General features: G+C 43.4%; 1 protein-coding gene across 2 annotated transcripts in view; it reads left to right on the forward strand.

The window, feature by feature from the left end:
- Positions 1–21475, forward strand: part of nphp4 (nephronophthisis 4) — a 475487-nt gene that overhangs the window by 426104 nt on the left and 27908 nt on the right. For both annotated transcript variants that reach the window (XR_005945404.1, XM_041207356.1), the window contains exons 19-22: positions 1741–1967; positions 3264–3453; positions 14510–14587; positions 15608–15764. Coding sequence is in view for 1 of the 2 variants with exons in the window: in XM_041207356.1 (XP_041063290.1) it covers positions 1741–1967; positions 3264–3453; positions 14510–14587; positions 15608–15764 (652 nt within the window). In the remaining variant the exon portion in view is untranslated. The remainder of the gene's footprint in view (positions 1–1740; positions 1968–3263; positions 3454–14509; positions 14588–15607; positions 15765–21475) is intronic.

Here is a 21475-nt window from a genome sequence, read left to right on the forward strand (position 1 = left end):
CTAGGAACTTCCCACAAATATGGACACGGCCCAAGGACCTGCAAATGTGGACACACTTCCTGGATCCCCTTGCAAATATCAATACTTTCTTTGGGAACTCTTGTAACTGATACTTCTCAGAGACCACCCTGTACTACCTTAAGAAAGATATCAGCTAAACAAATGAATACAGTATTATCAGGAATTGTGAAACTGCTCTGAAACCCATTTGGTCTCAATCCACCAAACTCACTTCCTGGTTCTCCAGAGCCTTTTCACCATCCACAAGGCACAAGTCAGGAATGTGATGGAATATTGAAATAAAAACAGAAAATGCTGGGAAAGCTCAGCAGGTTTGGCAGCATCAATGGAGAAAGAAACAGAGTTAACATTTCAGGTCGGTGACATTTCATCAGAACAGAGTGAAGGAATACTCTCCACTTGCCTGGATGAGTGCAGCTCCAACAACACTCAAGAAGATCAACACCAGCCAGGATAAAGAGCCCACTTGATTGGCATCACATCTACCTTAAACATCCCTCCATCACCAGTGCACCGTGACTGTAGTGTGTATCATCATACAATATTCAGTGCAGCAACTTGCCAAGCCTTCTTTGACAGCATGTCCTGAATCCCTGACCTTTAATGCCCTAGAAAAGAAAGGGCAGCTGGTGCACAGGAACCTCCCCGCCTCCAAGTTCCCCTCCAAATCTCTCACAATCCTGACATCGAAATATATCACTGTTCCTTCATCATCACTGGATCAAAAACCTAACAGCACTGTGGATGCACCTTCACCACACAGACTGCAGCAGTTCAAGAAGATAGCTCACCACCATCTTCTCAGGAGCAATTGGCCTTTAGATGCGTTCACTGGTCATTTTGTGGGGAGGTGGTGATGTAGTGGTAATGTCACTGGATTAGTAATCCAGAGGCCCAAGCTAATGCCTTGGGGACAGGTGTTCAAATCCCACCATGGCAACTGGTGGAATTTGAATTCAGTTAATTAATTTGGAATATAAAGCTAGTCTTAGTAATGGTGACCATGAAACCACCATTGATTGTCATCAAAATCCATCTGTTTCATTTATGTCCTTTAGGGAAGGAAATATGCCGTCCTTACCTGGTTTGGCCTACATGTGAATCCACACCCACAGCAATGTGGTTGACTCTTAAATGCCTCCTGTAATGGTGTGGCAAGCCACTTAGTTCAAAGCCAATTAGGGATGGGCAACAAATACTACTTTGCCAGTGACACCCACACCCCATGAAAGAATAAAGGGAAAAAAATCAAAGTAGGATCAAAGTAAATAATTTTTTTCAGTTTTGAATTGATTTACCTCAATAATTGTTTGATGTATTCCGGACTTTTAAGTTTTAAGAGTTTCAATATTTCTTTTCTCCTCTTCTTGTCCCTTACCCATCCCTTGTTTGCTTGTGATTTAGAGCTGGATAACTAATTATTATTTGGGAATCCTGAATATGTTTACTTATTGTGGAAGAAATATCCCCCCAACCTGCTTCCAAGCTAGCCACAAGTGAAAGAGTGAGTAAATGGACTGTTCCTGGCTCTTGTCAGCACCATGCCAGAATTGCCTACCAGGGGCATGCTTAACGTCAACACCTATAAGGTCAATACCTGTCCTCCTATGGACTGGGTGATATTCTGAACTTGGCATGGGACTATTGAGTCATTTTCAACCTGTCTACCAAACAGAGGGGTGCACTGTCCACACTTGATGACTTGTATATTCTTTCCAGGCAAAACATGAGGAGCAAATCCACCACAAGAGAGACTTACAGATCATAGAAGCATATCGTGAGCGGATTAAAATGGAAAGTATCAGCAGGATGTTGTCCCAGGCCATCACCACGGAGTACACGTTGTACGCCACCCTTGGACGTGCTGAATTTTTTGAATTTTCCCTGAAAAATCCCTACAGCATTCAACACACAATAACTATTGAAAGCGAACATCCAGAACTCAGGTATGCTACTTCCTACACAAGTAGATAGTCTGGTCCCCAACATTTCGGTCTGTGGTACTCACAACAAAAACTGTGCCTCACTAGCATACTCCTCCCTCAGCAGATCTTCTGCTCCATGGATTTGACTAATTCACCCTTCTTGGTTAAAGTTAGATAGAGGAAATTGGAAGACAGAGGGCGGGATTTTCCGCACCCCCCACCGCCGGGATCATCTGGTCCAGTCGCAAGTCAATAGACTTCTAGCTGGAGCACCGCCTCTCCCACAGTGAGTCCTGCCTGCAACGGGGCCAGAAAATCCCAGCCAGAGAAAATGTTTAAGAATTTTTTAAAAAGTAGGACAGAGTAATGACTGATCTATGAGAGTGGGCCTTGAGCAAGCCACTGATTAGGATTATGTCCTTTGACCAAAGGTTCGAATGTTCCCGCTTTAAAAGTATTGAAAATTACTAGATAAAATTTCTGTTTTCTTTTACTGTCTTTTATTTCTTTCTTTGATCACCTATCTTTGCCCAGCCATGAGACAAATGGCCCACTTGCAGGCTTCTTCAAAAATCTCTCTTTTCCTGGGCACCAGATGGTGCATAACATTGACTTGCGATGACTCTCTCCTTTTCCCTTTCCTGACTCCCATCAATATCTGGCCTGGGAGCACATGATCCTGATACTAAAACAGTGGACTGGTTTTCCTATGTACTCGGCATTCAGTTAGCGAGATTTAGAGTTAATCTTGTAAGTGAATTAGAGGTACAAAGATGCAGCCTGTTAGAGTAGCATCATGCCACTGCTCTTGCTTAACTTTGTACTCAAAGGGATATCTATACTGCGGAATGGAGCACTTTATTTTGCTTTCATCCATCATTCCACCACTTCCAAATTAGGTACAACACAGTTGAATGCTGACCAAAGTGCCCATTCCTCTGTCCCATTGATGTGCCTCAGCTCCAACCCCAGGACAGCATATCCCCTTCATCACTGCACCAGTGTTCCTCATGTTGTTGCCTTTCTGAGTGAGACTGCCAATTTAGTGTTGAATTAGTGACAGTCATTTCTCTATAAAGTTGGATTGAGACTACCCAGCTCATTTCACAAAGCGTCCTTGGGGGTAGAAGTGACTGAAGATTTTCATCCCATCAGTCAGGTTGAATCTAAATCCAAGATAACAAGAAAGTACCTCTTGCTTTCCTTTCTTTTGTTTTCTACTCAATATTATGTAATAAAATGCAAGCTTATCACAACAGATTGCAGTTATTTGTTTTTTGGTATGGACATTGAGTGTCTGGCTTGTATCTTTTCCAGCGTCATTGTAAACAGCAGAGAATGGAAGCACTTCAAGAACCTCACCAAAACACTGACCCCGCTGGAGGAGGACATGTTCCATGTTGAAGGAGGAATACAGTTCCCACAGATCTACCTACGGCCAAAGGAGACTGTCTATATCCCGTTTAAATTCCAGACCTTCTGTGCTGACCACTCTATCACTCCACAGGTACATTCTAGTCTGAAGTCTGGTAGCTTCTCATATCTATGGTTCCTTTAATCCAGGTCCAGTCTATTTTATTAAATTTAAAAAATAAATCAAAGCTCCCTGAGTGGCTCAGGTAGTAAGGACACTGCTCAATATTAATCCAAAACAAAAAGACCAACATGGTTTCTGGTTCAGTTCCAGGTTTGTGCTAATTTAGTAGATATTATTTCTGGTGGCATACTGCAATTTTAAAAAATGTATTTATATAGCACCTTTCACAACCTCAGAATGTCACAAAACACTTTAGAGCCAATGAAGTTTAGTCACTGTTGCAGTATTTGATACTAATTGAATTCACTGCTACAGGGTTAGATTGTGACGTGGGACGTATAGTCTGCCATGATTTCCACTTACGATCACTATCCTGATGCCTTTGCTGAGAGATGCGTGCCTGTGTGTGAATATTGGGCAGATGCCAGAACCAGGCTCAATTTTGGCATCTGCTGGCACCCACTGGGATTATACATGAACAGAAAGCATCTGGGCCAGATATTGGAGAAAGACTGGTACCTGAGAAGCTTTAGGAGAGGTCAGGATCAAACTAGAGAAATAAATCAAAAAATACTTAAAATCTTTGGCAAGATATGGAAAAGCATTATGCAATAAGTGCTGAAGTATGGAAATTACTGTACAATATTTACAACCTAATTTGCCTAAAGGTGCGTTTCCAAGGTAGAAAAGACATGTTCAGAGACCCATAATATCACAAATGATGCTTCATGTTTTCATTTATTTTCTCATATCTCGGGGAGCCATTTGGGGCCCACCTTCTAATGAACTATGATAATGGGTAAGATCTATCTCTCCATTAGTCACTGAGTTTCCATTCATGACTTGCCTGGTTGCGCGATTCAAAGCTATTCCTCCTCCTTTCTTGTTCTCTAGCAAGAAAAGACTAGCTCAGCTTTACCACCGCTGGAATTTCAGGTAATGATGCAAAGTTGGATCAGTGTCCTTTGTCATCCCTGTCTGCTGAACCCAGTGATAGCCCAAATTACTAATTGAGTTATTATCAACTAACTCGGCAATGATTTGCCTTGCTTCAAAACATAGATATTTCCTATTGTATATTTCAGGTACAACAAATTACTGTGAATTTAGAATTGTTTTCTGTTTGCTGTGATCTTTGTGCTGGGGTGAATTTTTTTTTTATTCATTCAGGGGGTGTGGGCTTCGCTGACTGGGCCAGCATTTATTGCCCATCCCTAGTTACCCTTGAGCTACCTTCTTGAACTGCTGCAGTCCATGTGGTGTAAGTATACCCACAATGCTGTTAGGGAGGGAGTTCCAGGGTTTTGACCCAGTAACAGTGAATGAACGGTAATATAGGATGCTGAGTGACTTGGAGGGAAACTTCCAGGTGGTGGTGTACCCATCTATCTGCTGCCCTTGTCCTTCTAGATGGTAGTGGTCATGGGTTTGGAAGGTTCTGTCCAAGGAGCCTTGGCAAATTCCTGCACTACATCTTGTAGATGGTACACACTGCGGCTACTGTGTGTCAGTGGTGGAGGGAGTGAATGTTTGTGGATGTGGTGCCATTCAAGTGGGCTGCATTGTCCTGGACGGTGTCAAGCTTCTTGCTGCACTAATCCAGGCAAGTGGGGAGTGTTCCATCAGACTCCTGACTTGTGCCTTGTAGATGGTGGACAGGCTTTGGGGAGTGAGGATGTGAGTTACTCATTGCAGGATTCCTAGCCCCTGACCTGCTCTTGTAGCTGCAGAGGCTACATATGGCTAGTCCAGTTCAGTTTCTGGTCAATGGTAACCCTCAGGATGTTGATAGTGGGGGATTCAGTGATAGTAATGCCATTGAACATCAAAGGGCGATGGTTAGATTTTCTCTTGTTGGAGATGGTCATTGCCTGACACTTATGTGATGTGAATGTTATTTGCCACTAGTCAGCCCAAGCCTGGATATTGTCCAGGTCTTGCTGCATTGGCATTTGACTGCTTCAGTATCTGAGGAGTTGCGAATGGTGCTGAGCACTGTGCAATCATCAGCAAACAACCCTATTTCTGACCTTATGATGGGAGGAAGGTAATTGATAAAGCAGCTGAAGACAGTTGGGCCGAGGACACTACCCTGAGGGACTCCTGCAGTGATGTTCTGGAGCTGAGATGACTGACCTCCAACAAGCACAATCATCTTCCTTCGTGCTAGGTATGACTTCAATCAGTGGGGAGCTTCCCCCCCGATTCCCATTGACTCCAGTTTTGCTAGGGCTCCTTGATGCCACACTCAGTCAAAAGCGGCCATGACATAAAGGCAGTCACTCTCACCTCACCTTGGGAGATCAGCTCTTTTGTACTTTTTTGAACCAAGGCTGTAATGAGGTCAGGAGCTGAGTGGCTCTGGCGGAACCCAAATTGGGCATCTGTGACCAGGTTATTGCTAAGCAAGCGCCACTTGATAGCACTGTTGATGACCTCTTCTATTATTTTACTGATGATCGAGAGTAGACTAATGGGATGTTAATTGGCCGGGTTGGATTTGTCCTACATTTTGTGTACAGAACATATCTGGGTAATTTTCCACAAAACCGGGTAGATGCCAGTGTTGTAGCTGTACTTGAACATCTTGGCTAGGGGCGTGGCATGTTCTGGAGCACAAGTCTTCAGTACTATTGCAGGAATATTGTCAGGGCCCCATAGCCTTTGCAGTATCCAGTGCCTTCAGCCGTTTCTTGATATCATGTGGAGTGAATTAAATTGGCTGAAGACTGGCACCTGTGATGCTGGGGACCTCTGGAGGAAGCCGAGGTGGATAATCTACTCGGCACTTCTGGCAGAAGATTGTAGCAAATGCTTCAGCCCTGTCTTTTGAACTGATGTGCTGGGCTCCTCCATCATCGAGGATGGGGATATTTGTGGAGCCTCCTCCTCCAGTGAGTTTTTAATTGTCACCACCATTCACGACTGGACGTGGCAGGACTGCAGAGCTTAGATCTAATCCATTGGTTGTGGGATCGCTTAGCTCTATCACTTGCTGCTTATGCTGTTTGGCATGCAAGTAGTCCTGTGCTGTAGCTTCACCAGGCTGACACCTCATTTTTAAGCATGCCTGGTGCTGCTCCTGGCACGCCCCCTGCACCCTTCATTGAACCAGGGTTGATCCCCTGGGTTGATGGTAATGGTAGAGTGGGGGATGTGCCGTACCATGAGGTTACAGATCGTGTTCGAGTACAATTTTGCTGCATCTGATGGCCCACTGTGCCTCATGGTTGCCCAGTCTTGAGTTGCTCGATCTGTTCGAAATCTATCCCATTTAGCATGGTGGTAGTGCCACACAACACGATGGAGGGTATCCTTAATGTGAAGGCAGGACTTTGTCTCCAAAAGGACTGTGTGATAGTTACTCCTACCAATATTGTCATGGACAGATGCATCTGCGGCTGCCAGGTTGGTGAGGTTGAGGTCATGCAGGCTTTTCTCTCTTGTACTTAACACTTGCCACAGACCCAGTCTAGCAGCTATGCCATTTAGGACTCGGCCAGTAGTGATGCTACTGAGCCACTCTTGATGATGGACATCGAAATCCCCCACTCAGAGTACATTCTGCACCTTTGCTACCTTCAGTACTTCATCTAAGTGGTATTCAACATGGAGGAGCACTGATTCATCAGCTGAGGGCAGTGCATGGTAATCAGCAGGAGGTTTCCTTGCCCATGTTTGACCTGAAGCCATGAGACTTCAATGTTGAAGACTCCCAGGGTGACTCCCTCCCAAATGTATACCAATGTGCTGCTACCTCTGCTGGGTCTGTCCTGCCAGTGGGACAGGACATACCCAGGGATGGTGATGGTGGTGCCTGGGACATTAAGGTATAATTCTGTGAGGATGACTATGTCAGGCTGTTGCTTAACTAGCCTGTGAGACAACTCTCCCCATTTTGGCACTAGCCCCCAGATGTTCTGAGGATGTTGCAGGGTCAACAGGATTGAGTTTGCCGTTGTCATTTCTGGTGCCTTGGTCAATGCTGCGTGGTCTGTCCAGTTTCATTCCTTTTTTAAGGCTTTGTAGCAGTTTGATACAACTGAGTGGCTTGCTAGGCCATTTCAGAGGGCATTTAAGAATCAGCTACATTGCTGTGGGTCTGGGGTCACATGTAGGCCAGAGCAAGTAAGGAAATTAGAAGATTTCCTTCCCTAAAGGGCATTAGTGAACCAGATGCGTTTTTAATTCCAGACATTTATTGAATTTAAATTCAAATTCCACCATCTGCCGTGGTGGGATTCAAACCGAGGTCCCCAGAGCATTTCCCTGGGTCTCTGGATTACAAGTCCTGCAACAATACTGCTATGCCATTGCAAGCTGCAAGTCTGTCTCACAATAGTTCTGAGCTTCACGTGGAGGTGTGTGGATGGTTTCCTCAATGGAAGTTATTACCTTTTCTTAAAAGCCAATTGCATCAGAAGATACCTCATTTTTTTTAATTAGTTAAATTCAGGGTTTCTCATGGAGCCAAAATATTTGACATACATTAGATATCCTTATCAATCAAACCACCAGAATGACGGGAAAGCTGAGAACTACCTGAATGATAAATTGTCTGGTTGGGAAAAAATGCTTTGATTTGAGGTATTGAAGGCTGCAAGTTCCTGTGTGTATGCATCAATATTGTCACTAGTGGCAAGGATTTTGTGGATTTGAAGTGGGCATAGTACCAGGATGCAGTTAAAAGATACTAGAAAGAAAGACATTGAGGTTTTGGAGTTTCATTATCTGTGGCAGAATTTTGTACAGGTTAAGCACTGTCTCATCTCTAGCCTCCATTTACGACCAGGATACATGTATCCTAACATTATCTATGTAACCGGCCGATGTAATTTGAGTTTTCCGTGTCCATTCGTGCACGTGTTTTGATTGCCACTCTGGACCTGAAGCAATCACTGCTGGTCCCACTTTTATCTCCCTTTTTTATTTAACTTTTTTGTGTAACCCACCTAGGCCCCTCACTCCTGTCATCATCTATCCTTTCATGCCTCTCCTGTCAGGTACTCTGCCCTCCCAAATTTCAACCCATTAGTTCTCCTTGACCTTCCTAGTCTCCTGTCGCCATCTCAGGCTTCACTCCCTCTTAAATAAGCCTAGAGTTTGCCTTTTTGCATGTCTTGGCATCCTCCCAAGGTGCTAACGAGGCAGTTAACATTGCCTTTTTACAAGCAGCAACCCCAAGCGCTCCCTTCTACTCTCATGCCAATTCTATGCACCCATGGGATCTAATTTTGTCAAACTCCTTCCTGTTCAAGTCATCCCTTGCACTGCTGACCCAGTGGATATTGCTAGTGGATCAATTCCCCTCACCTCTCTCCACATCTAGAATGTCCATCCCCTTGTGAAAAAGGTTCTTCCTATCAATAAACTTATTGTGAATGATTGCAATGACATCAGAGCCTTGACAGAAATCTAGCGAAGGGTGATGAACCTTCCTCCTAAATAAAGCCCTCCTGCCTGGCAGTACCTTCCACCACTTGCCCTGCCTGGTCTATCATGGTGACGGTGTGGTGGTTATCACCAAATCACACCTTGGCCTGTCCCCTTACTTGCCCGGCACCTCCTCTTCCTTTCAGCATTTCACCTTGTTCCATCTCTCTCTCATTTAAAATCCTCATTCTCTCTCCCCCTACCCAAAGTCCATAAAAATTATCTCACTGAAATATTTTCACGCATCCCTCTCTCATTCTCTGCAACGAATGCACTCTCACCCTTGATGATCTTAGCCTCCATCACAATTCATCATGTTCTCTCTCCTCTGACTTCACTGCTTTCTTATCCTCCTTAGATCATTCCCTTCATATGAACTCCCCAACCAATATTCAAGGCTACTGCCTGGACCTTACCATCTCATGTGGCTTTGCTATTCTCATCATGTCAATCACAGATAAGGCAATCTCTGATCACTTCTTTGTATCACTCAATACCCACATTCCCTTTCTCCCTCCCAACCCAACTTCTTTCCATGTCCTCCCCACCCTGGAAAAATAAACTCTGTCCTAATTAATTTACAGCTGCACTTTCAAAATCCCAACTGTCCAGTCTTTTGGTTCACCAAAACATTTCTGAAGCTACCAATCTCCTTAGCCACACCTCTGATGCCCTATCCACCATTAAAGCCATTTCTCTCTCTCTCATCCTGGCCATTCCCCCTGGTATGGCGCTCATCTCTGCTCCCTTAAGTCCAAGGAACATTGACTTGAACGGATATGCCAAAAAACTAGTTTAGCTATTCACTGCCAAAATTGGCTGGACCACTCAACCACTTTCAGGCCTTGCTCTCACCTGCTAAAGCTGCTTACTATCCCAGAATCATCCTGGAATGCAAAGACAACATCCGTTTTTTTTTCTACTGCGAATTGCCTTCATTAACCCGTCTACCCTGTTTCCTCCACCCTCACCTCCAGCACAAATGCGAGGAGCTCATGGACTTCTTTGTCACTATGATTGAGATAAACCGATCAGGTGCCTCTGCCACTTTTCTCCATTCCTGTGGTCCACCAGGCTAAACTTACACTAATGCTACCCTCTGCCGCAAACTTGAGTTCTCATCTTTTTCTTGTTTCTCTCCTATCTCCCTCATGCCCTCTTCGATCAGCAACTAACTTCGAGTGGGACCTTTCAGCTACTGAATGCATGTTTAGCTGTGTGTGTTTAAGGGTGGGTGTTAGCTGGAGCAGTAATGTTGACAATGGCAATCCTGGTGCCAAATCAGTATTCCTTGCTGATTGACATCATGATCTGCCTACTCTACATACTTCTGGAGCACACTCCAAACACCCATATTAACACCCTGTCCAAAATGACGTCACAAGCCACAGCAAGAGTGCGTGCCTGGTGTGGACACCATTTTGGAATTGAACCAACACCCATAACATTGAAACTATGGGCATGACTAGAGCTGAATTTTGCAGCCAGTACTTGTATTAGCCTAAATGATGCTGAAAGTGGCATTACTAGACATAAGCACAATGTGATCAAGTAGCACATGGGTTCCTAATAATTAACCGGTTAGATAAAAAGGGGTTGCTATTATAGGTCAGTTGGAATATTATCCATGCATAGCATGTATAAGGTAATAAGTTTTAGATCATACAAGATGCTGAACTGTTTATTGAAAATGTCCTTTTTCAGTGAACCCTGAAAGATGGCCTTGTGTCACAGCAGTTCCATTACTCCATAGTGCACTAGGGGAGTCCTGTCTGATTCCTATTGATTTTCTGTGATATGAGGTAGCTGAAGACGAACACTAAATTATGAATGAAGTGCATTGTGACCTAATGTTGGTGTTCACATGATAAAAAATGACTTACAGCATGAACGTAGAGAGGCTCATTTTTTCCACCTTGAGAAATGATTTTGTTTTTCCCATGTCTGCTAAGGATGGAATTTGTCATCATTTTTAGTCCAGTGATATAGCAAAAACAAATGCTGGGAGCAGGTAATTATATGCGCTGAGCTGAACTGATGTGTGTACTTTGATATGGGTTCAGAATCACAATAGGGAGCACAGAAAACTCTGCAGAAATCACCCTGGCAGAAATCACCCTGGGAGGAAACTATCTCGATGGTGCAGTGAGTACCTATAGTGCTATTGAGCTGTGTAGATCAGACTCAGTACGGCACAGGGTTCTGAATTTAATCATCACAACGTCAGGGGAGACGATATTTAAATGTTAAACTGTAGCTTACTCAATGGAGCATTCTCATTGCAAGTTTCTGTTCACCTAAGAACACTAATTTATTGCATTCCTATTTTCCTTTTTATTTTAAGCAAACTTTATGCTGAGCAATTGCAAAGAACTCTTGGCGCTCCGCAGTCTTTCTGGAACTTTCAAGCCACTTAGGAAAGTTGGCAAGTTCACTCCCATTGTGAGACAAGAGTTTTTAAATAGCTTTATGCTAACCCATTTAAATTAAATGAATTAATACCCTCATCAAAATGATATCAATTGGAAAATCTACTCTAAAGAGGGCAGGTAGTAACATTCAGCATTTTCACAAGTTATGTCTTTCACATGACCAGCAGGATCATAGTCTGCAGCCATCCTAAAGGATTCACTTGAGTGAATTGTATAGAGGCTGTTTGTGGAATCCTATGTCGTAGGATGCAGGTAGCAAATATAACACCACTATTCTAGAAAGGAGGGAGCGAGAAAACAGGGAACTGCAGGTCAGTTAGCCTGATATCAGTTGTTGGGAAAATGCTAGAATTTATTATTAAGGGAATCTTAACAATGCACTTAGAAAAACCTAGTATGATCAGACAAAGTCAACATAATTTTTAGAAAGGGAAATGATGTTTAACAGATTTATTAGTGTTTTTTGATGATGAAGATGATGGGTAGATAAAAGGGAGTCAGTAGATGGGTTTCCAAATGGCATTCGATAAGATGCCACACAAAAGGTTAATGTGCAAGATAAGGGCTCATTGAGTGGGGAGTAATATATTAAGCAAGGATGGAGAATTGGTTAACAGACAGGAAACAGAGAGTAAGGATAAATGGGGCATTTTCAAGTTGCCAGGCTGTAACTACTGGAGTGCTGCAAGGATCAGTGCTGGGGCCTCAGCTATTTACAATCTATATTAATGACTGATATGAAGAGCAAGAGTAATGTATCCAAGTTTGCTGATGATACATTGCTGATGGGAATGTAAGCTGTGAGGAGGACACAAAGAGGCTGCATAGAGATGTAGACAGGTTAAGTGAGTGAACAACAAGGTGGCAGAAGGGGTATAATGTGGGAAGTGAGGTTGTTCACTTTAGTAATAAGAGTAGAAGAGCAGAATATTTCTTAAAAGGTTTGAAACTTTTAAATGTTGGTATTCAAAGGAACTTGGGTGTGGTCATACAAGGGACAGAGGAAATTAGCATCCAGGCACAGGATAAATCTTCATTTAAAAAGCAGCAAATTAATCAAAGACAGTCATCAGGGATTTATTAAGCGAAAGTTGTGTCTGACTAATATGATTGAATTTTTTTGAGGAGTCAAAAAGGAGGGCCGATGAGGGTGGTGCTTTTGATGTAGTTTATATGAAGTTTAGCAAGGTTTTTGATCAGGTCTTTAATGACAGACTGGTCACAAATGTAGAAACTCATGGGGAAGAATTTTCCTCCCGTTGAGGGGGATGTTCAGGAGCGGGCGCACCTCCGATTGGCGCCCCTGATTGGGGGCACGCTGCCATTTTACATGAGCAGGCCAATTAAGGCCCGCCCAGTGTGATGTCCGCCAGGAAGTGCTATGTGCTCCCTGTGTGGGCTGGGGGGGTTTCCCTCAGCCAAGAGTGCGCTCCTTCGAGCATGCACACGAAAGAGTGCACTCATCTCCCTGAGGCTAAGTGCTGCCTCAGGGAGATCGGTGCCAAATTTAAAAATGGTAAATGTAGAGAAATAAAATTTCCTTGACATGTCCCCTTATGTGACACTGTCACATGAGTTGGGACATGTTCATCACTTTTAAGCAAACTTTTATTAGATTTTTTAAAACCTACATGAAACCTCATCCCGTCCATGGATGAGGTTTCATGCTTTTTCTGAAGCCCGCTAGGGCTCCTGGCCTGCCCGCCAACCTTAAGGTTAAAGTCCCACCCAATGTCATCCCGCGTCATTTCACGTGTCGGCGAGTGGGCCCCGCCCTCCACTTGCCAAACTCAATATCCTGGCCGTGGGCTCCAAGGCAAAGTGGCAAGTTGGATTCAGAGTTGGTTCAGGGGCCAGAATCCAAGGTTAATGGTTGATGGATGGTTTTGTGATTGGAAGACTGTTTCTAGTGGGTGCTGCAGGGCTCAGTATTAGGTCCCTTGCTTTTTATGGTGAATATCAATGATTTGGACTTGAATGTAGGGGGTATGATTAAGAAATTTGCAGCCGATACAAAAATTGGCAGTGTGGTTGATAATGAAGAATGTAGATAATGTAGACTGCAGGAAGATTTCAATGGATTAGTCAGGTGAGCAGAACAATGGCAAAAGGAGGTTAATTCAGAGATATGTGAGGTCATGCATTTGGGGAAGGCTAACAAGGCAAGGGATTACACAATAAATGGCAGGATACTGAGAAGTGTAAAGGAACAGGGGGACCTTGAGTGTATTTCCACAGACCCTGAAAGTTGCTGGACAGGTAGATAAGGTGGTCTAGAAGGCACATGCCTTTACTAGCCGAGGCAAAAAAATATAAGAGCAGGGAGGTTATGCTGGAACTGTATAAATCACTCTAAAACAGCTGCATGTGTACAGTTCTGGTTACTGCACTATGGGATAGATGTGATTTCAGTAGAGAGGGTACAGAGGAGATTCAGGAGGATGTTACCTGGACTGAAGAATTTTAGTTATGAGGAAAGATTGGATAGGCTGGGGTTGTTTTCTTTGGAACAGAGGAGGAAGAGGAGAGAACTAATTTGAGTGTATAAAATTATAAGGGGTCTAGGTAAACTGAATAGGAAGGTCCTGTTCCCCTTGGTTGAAGGGTGTGTAATCAGGGGGCCTAGATTTAGGATAAGAGAGAGGAGATTTAGATGGGATTTGCGGGGACATAGGTTTCCACTCGGAGGATGGTCAAGCTCTGGAACACAGTGTCTGAAAGGGTGATAGAGACAGAAACCTTCATAGAACAGAATTGTCCCAGATTTGCCCTAAGTGTGGTAGCAGGTGGGAAAAACGATGTTTTATCTGCCGGCCGCAATGACGGCTTCTCACACCGTATTGTCCCAAACCTGTCGCATTAATTATGCATTCCCGGGAAACACGCCGTTTTGATGGTGGGCGGGCTTTCATTCACCCATCACGCCATCACCTCACCACTTCATCATGCCATATGGCATATTTAAAGTCAGCTGCGCGAAACCTCTCAGGTCACATGTCTGCCATCTTGACAGGAAGTGCTACATTGCATAGAGGAAGTGGGGAATGGCGAGATCCGGTGGTGGTGGTGATAGTGGAGGGGTGGGGGAGGGGGTGTGGGGAGCATAAAGATGACTATCACTTAGGCCAACCACTTTAAACAGTTATTAATTTTTCTCTCAGGGTCCGGCTGATGGGAAACTTCCAAAAAAGAATGTGGTTAATCAGCAGCAGCCTAACTCCACACCCAAGAAGATTGAAGTATGTATAATCATATCAGCAGTGCAGCTGGGCACGGGCATCACCGTTTTAATTTATACTTGTGTCTCAAACGTTCCAGCTGAGGAGTGATGCTGTCTCTTTTTATTTTTGGTTAGCTAGGCCTCTGGCTGCCCATGTTGCTTACTGTAAGGTCAGCCCTGCTCAGTAAGCACTCACAGATCCCCTGGAAAGACCCCATGGATCTATGGACACGAATTTCAGAAGACCAGCCTCTCATACCGCTGAAACCACGTCGTACTTTTATGTGACTCCTCCATTTCTGCCATCTGAACCACCTTCACTCTGTCCTCCTCTTGATTGCTGAGTTTAAAAACAATAAAATTCACCACACAACTAATTGTGGCTATTGATTTACATGAAAACTTGAACACAATTACATAATTACTGTAACACTTGGTAATAAAAATACAATCCTATTTCTTCAGCCACCTAAAATCATTGGCCCTGATAATAGATGATATGTTACATCACCCAGGACCTTCCAAAGCTCTTTACAATACAGTACACTAATGTGAAATGGAGTTACTGTTTCTGTGTGAGCGAATGGCACAAGCATTTTGTGCACAGCAGGCACTCTCAAATAGTGATGAGGCGAATGTCCAATTAATCTGTTGTTGGTAGTGTTGATTGAAGGAAGAATACAGTCCACTGAGCTTCTTCAAGTGATGATATGCGATCATAAACACTCACCAGAATAAGCAGGCATAGCCATGGTTGAATATTTAATTAGTGAACCCCAACACTTCTGTTTCTCTCAGTACTAACACTGAAGATTTTATGCTTATGTCTTGGGAGTGGGTTTTGAACTTGTGGCCTCTGACTCAGAGGCAGAAGTCCCATCCCCTCAACAATGCTGTGAAGATTGCTGCTAGTGCTGGTATTTATTAACTTGTATTTTTTATTGCTCTAAACAGCACGTGAGAAGATTTTTTAAAAAAATCACAAAATCAATATAGTTTTTACCAACTACTGTATGTCGTTCAATTGTAACCTTTTCAGGTGTCTTTTAAAATTGAAAACCAGAAGCCGATTGCCATCCTACAGGTGAATGTTGAAGATCAGCCGTATGTTATTGATCAGACATTTCGCTTCTATCATCCTGAGCTTACATTCTTGAAGAAATCTATCCGCCTACCTCCACTGCATGCTTTGTCAGGTATCACATTATTTGATCCTTACAATATAGTATTTATACTTCATTCTATATATTTCCATCAATTGCATTAAGTTGCTGTACATTTACCCCCTTATGCCAACAAGCTCTGATAGTACAATTATATCAGCTAATTGTTATGGTACAGCTTCAGATCCCATGGGATCACAGTTAAATTGATTGCCTCTTAAATAGCATCATTTTCTGTTCCAGTTGGCCAGTGATGCCTGCATGGACTAGGTGAGCATGTCCAGGAATTGGCAGTAATCGACTTTAACATAAGGACAGAAGAAACAGGAACAGGAGGAGGCCATTCAGCCCCTCGAACCTGCTCCACAATTCAATAAGATCTTGGCTGATATGATTGTGACCTTAACTCTACTTTTCTGCCTGTCCCCCGCTACCCTTGACTCCCTTGTAGAACAAATATCTGTCTAAAATAAAACAATGTGCTGGAAATACTCAGCAGATCTGGCAGCATCTGTGGAGAGAGAAACAGAGTTAACGCTTCGAGTCCAGTATGACTCTTCTTCAGAACTAGGGAGAGGTAGAAATGTGATGGGCTTTATGCTGTTGAATAAAGGGGGAAGGGCAGGTAGAGCAGAATAGTAAACAAATCTGTCCAACTCATTCTTGAAAATAGTCAATGACCCAGCCACCACTGCTGATGTGCCGATTCCTGCCTGTTCGGGACCTGCCTGATCTTTTAACCAGTTGTTTTTTAGGCTGTTCTGTGGTGATCTCCTACTAAATGAAAGAGAGCTGCATTCAGTATTTAAAGAAATAGTACGTGTATACTGAATGCAAGGCATGATTCCCTGATGCTTGCTGTGCTCTCAATTTACCCATATGAAATGGATGATTAGAGCCGGTATGATTAAATAGCTGCTCAAGACGGAGAACTAAGTTTGTCAGCTGACCGCTTCTGAAGTAGCCTTTAACAGTGAATTACATAGAATTTACAGAACAGAAAGAGGCCATTAGGCCCAGCTTGTCTCTGCAGGTGTTTATGCTCCACAGAAGCCTCCTCCCATCCTCCTTCATCTAAGCTTATCTGCACACCCTTTTATTCCTTTCTCCTTTGTGTACTTCACTAGCATGTCCTTAAATGCATCTCTGCTATTTGCCTCAACTATTCCAGATGCCAGCAGGTTCCATGTTCTAATCACTCTCTGGGTAAAGAAATTTCTCCTGAACTGTCTATTGAATTTATTAGTGAATACCTTACAGTTATGGCTCCTAGTTTGGTCTCATCCCCACAACGCCTGCCACCCCCGCCCACCAACAACTGGAAACATAGGTCCAGATTTTCAATCATTTAAAAATGGCGGATGGGATCTGATTCCAGATTTCCATCCCCATTCCCAGCGATGGCCGTTTTCACCTACATCGGATGAGTGAGCCGGCAGGGAGCCCACACCTTGCCCTCCTGATCTTGCTGGGGCAGGCATTTTTTGTGGAGTCGGACCACTTTCTCCATGACTCGTGGTTCATGGCCCCTCAAAGCAGTAATGAACTATAGTCTGGATTCAGGAACCTTTTGAAAGATAACTTCAAAAGATCTTACCTACATCCCTGGCCATTCTCCCCCTATACCCTCTATACCAAGTCAATGCCAACACATGCCTGCAGCCACTCCCTATGGCTCCTCATACATTCCATATTAACTCAATGCCAACTCATGCCCCTTCCATGCACTATGTACATAACTAATGAGCCATATAATAACAATGGCAAGTGTGGAACTGCTGAGGAAAAGGAACACCCATTCAAAAATGTTTATTTGAATTATTGATTTTGCTTGATTGACATATTTACGTGGCTATAATTGTTATTTCTGTGCTCTGTTTTGGCGATGTCACAATGTGTATTTGGACAAGATCTAAGAGCTGTGAAGTTTTTGAAGCCTCTGTTATTGATACTTTAATAGTCTGCCTGATTGACACTTTCGTAGGGTTGTAGGAACAGTAACTTTTTTTCAAAAATCATTTCAGAATGGGTGTTTTTTCTCCTCAGCAGTTCCACACTTGCCATTGTTATTTTATGGCTGATTAGTTATATACATGGAGCATTATGGGATGCTGGGGGCATGAGTTGGCATTAAGTTGGCATGGTGGATATGAGTGAGGTACCATGGGGTGTGGGTAAGGAAATGTGAGGGGTGTGGATTAGAGGGCCTACTTGCTTTTATTATAACTGGGATGAAGCCCCAGAAAACTGAGATGGGCCTTCTAATTAGCCCACCTCAGCACTTGCCCGCCCTGTTGACCGCCTAGCATCTGCTTCCGGGGTCAGCTGGCCTGACTCCATTCCACACATGTCCCCCGGAGCAAAAACCATTTGATTTTGGGCCCGTTAAACCAAGGCAGACCTGCCAAGTCAGGAAATTTCTCTAACTTTAAAGACCGCAATCTGCTCACCCCTCAGCCTTTTCTTTTCTAGAGACAAGAACCCGAGTCTATTCAGTCTTTCCTGATAGTAATAACTTCTCAGTTTGGAATCATCTGTGTAAATTATTTTTGCACCACCTCCAATGCTTCTATCCTTTTTGTAATATAGAATTCATAACTGCACAGTACTCCAAATGTGGTATTATCAAAGTTCAAAGCAAGGTTAAGATAACTTCCCTTCTTTCCATTGCTCTTGCTTTAGAAAAGACCCCAGTGCTTAGTTGCAATTTTAGAGATGTGTGGCTATTTTTAATGATTTGTGAATCCATGCCCCTAAATCCCTTAGCTCCTCTGTCTCTTTGTGGTTACAGGTTTAATTGTCCACCAGACTCTCTTAGGAGCAGGAGGTGGCAAATTGCTGATTATCAGATGTTGACATGCTAACCGAGACCCCGAGGTCTGAGCTTTAGTATAAATGCTGACAGTTGACCCAGACGAAAAATCTTGCGTTCATATAGCGTCTTAAATCATCTTTAAAAGATGTATCAATGTGCTTCATTGAATATGATGGGATGAATTTTACGGCGGCTGCGTTTGCTGCAAGAGCTTTAAGCTGTGAGTGGGACTTCTGCCCCTCAGTGGAAGTAAGTGCCACCCTCCAGTTCGCACAAGGCAGCTCCCAATGGACGTACTCCCCCATCCTTCTCACTTTTTCCACCTCAGATGGTGAAAAAGTGGGCTCCCCAGTCTTGGCTGTCTTCCACTGTCCAGCGTATTATGGCAGTGGAGGTGGAATGAGGCTCTTAAGTGGGCAGTTAAGGGCCTAAATACGCCTAAGAGCAGCCAGGCTAGTGAGCACCTTACCCACCCACTGTATTATGGGGAATGGGTTGGGCTAGCATATTTTATGTGCCCCCCCCCCCCCCCCCCCCCCCCCCCGATCCCTGCCGAAAGCATGTCTGGCAGGGGGCCATAACATTCAGCCCAATGAATTACAGTGACTTTGTTAAGTCAGCAAATAAAATAGTGCATGTATCAACTGAGCCATTGGAGGTGATGTTGAGCAGCTGCCTGAGCTTTATGGTTTCCACAAACTAATTTCAGTATAAAAGAGAACTGCCAGCATGGGTGTGGGTGCTTACCATATTGAAATGTAATTGGCATCCGCTGCAAAGAGTAGGTGTGCCTTAAACTTCCAGGGCATCTTCGCAACACAGCCTGTGTTGCCTGCTTGATCCCATGCACCTGTTATAAGGTACCAGTAAGTAAAACATGCATTTATGGGGTGAAAAATTGAGGCTGACCACTAATATTAATTCAGCATGGCAGAACAGAGTGGTGGGGAGAGGGGCATTGTCTTATGTGCTGAGTATATACAAAAATATTGACTTTTGGGGCCAAAAAAATGAGGTCATCTTACACAGTGATCGACTTGTACGCCACATTTTATGGTATTTTCTGGATTTCCTTTTAATTTGATTCCATCAACTTGGTGCAGCTATCTAGAGTTACTTACAAATGGAATGGGAAATGATTCAGATATGTTACCACTGGAAGAATGCATCAAAGCAAGTCCCCTATTGCGGCTGACATTTCTTATCTCCACTGCCCCCCCCCCAACACCATCACACACACACACACACACCCCCCCCCCACCCAACCCCCCCAAAAGCCTGGTTAACCTTGTCAAATAGAACAATTTCAGTACTTGAATAGGTTAATTTTATGATTGATTGCTCTTGTAAATTGAACACTACTTTATAGCTTCTTTCTGTTACACTGGGTTATATGGCAGTAATTTATTTTTCATTGAGCTGTTAGATTTTAACAGGGAGAGTTCCATTGCAACTCCATTTGAATTTGCATGGGGAAATCAGAGAGATTATGAATTCCTTGGTTATAAATTACTGACAATAAACCATACAAGTGGTGTAAGTGTATGCTTCCCTGGCTATCAAGTCAAATGACTATTCCACCAACAGAAGCTGAAAATCAGATGAGAAATGTGTTAACTGATGCAAGCTCTGTTTTGTGTGGCAGTTTCAAGTGTATTTATGAGCCTTAAAATTTGTATAGTACTTCTGCAATTGCTTTTGCACCTAGTAATTATTTGTGCAAAGACTCTTCATTCTGTTTCAATACCGCTTGTATTCCCTGATTAAATGGCAAGCAGTCAATTGGTGGCTGTGTCTCTTTAAGTCTTTAGCCTTCAGCCAAGGCTGGCAGTGATTGTTCCCTGTAAATTGGCTGCTTACCCTCTGTATTTTTCCATTCTCTTAGTGGGGAAGTATCTGTTTGCTTGGTACTATTCTGTGATGGCACCATTCCCCATGGTTTCCCCTTCATTGCAGCATCTAATTTTTTTTATTCAAATAGCTCTTGGGCTTTGGCTTCCACTACTGTGCTGGGAGCCTGGTCCGTTTGTTAATCACTCCTTCTGTGAAGGGCCACCCCTGACATTCGTCCTGAATTTTCCTCTTATTACCTTGAGTTTGTGTCCTCTGGTTCTACCTACACTTGTAGTTTGCTTTAAAGTAATATTCCAGATTTATAATTTTCCATATAATTTACTATCTTTTATGTAAAACTAAAACAGAAAATCCTGGAGATTCAGAAGCAACATCTGTGAAGAGAAAACAGAGGTTAACCTCTCCACTTCACCTTTTTCTGAAAGCCAGTTCTGGTGCATTCTATACACTCAAAACATTCACCTGTCACTTATCTTTGCAGACGTTTACATTAGCATTTAAGTATTTGTGTGTCAGTGATTGGAATTTGCTATGAATCCATGTGCCAGGTTTTGACACATAGCACAAAGGGAAAGGCTGCTTTATTGCTATTGCAGACTTGGGTTTCGAATCCTGGGGCACTGGCTGTACTGGAGTACTGAGGAAAGTGGGAGCTGTAGCGTTTGAGGTTCCACACCTGATGCATGCTGGGACCAGTGTTCTGGCAAGTTGTATGACTAGGGTGGTAGAATGGGCTTTAAACTAATAGTCGGGGGAAGGGATCATGTGAGAGGAGATGTAGTAAATCAAAGGGCAATAATGAGGTACTAGAGCAGAGTAGTGATTTGGGCAAAGATAACCAGAGTGTGGCAGGGAGGGAAAGGGAGTATAAACATAAGAGTGCACCAGTAGGTAGGGCCACAAATTGCAAAAATAGTAAGAAGACAAAGTTAAAGGCTCTATCTGAATGTGCACAAAGTTTGTAACAAAATAGATGAATTGTTAGCACAGATAGAAATAAATATGTGTAACCTGATAGCCATCACAGAGGCATGGTTGCAGGGTGACCAAGGCTGGGACCTGTATATTGAAGGGT

This window comes from Carcharodon carcharias, chromosome 15, assembly GCF_017639515.1.
Source record: "Carcharodon carcharias isolate sCarCar2 chromosome 15, sCarCar2.pri, whole genome shotgun sequence".
Lineage (NCBI taxonomy): Eukaryota > Metazoa > Chordata > Chondrichthyes > Lamniformes > Lamnidae > Carcharodon > Carcharodon carcharias.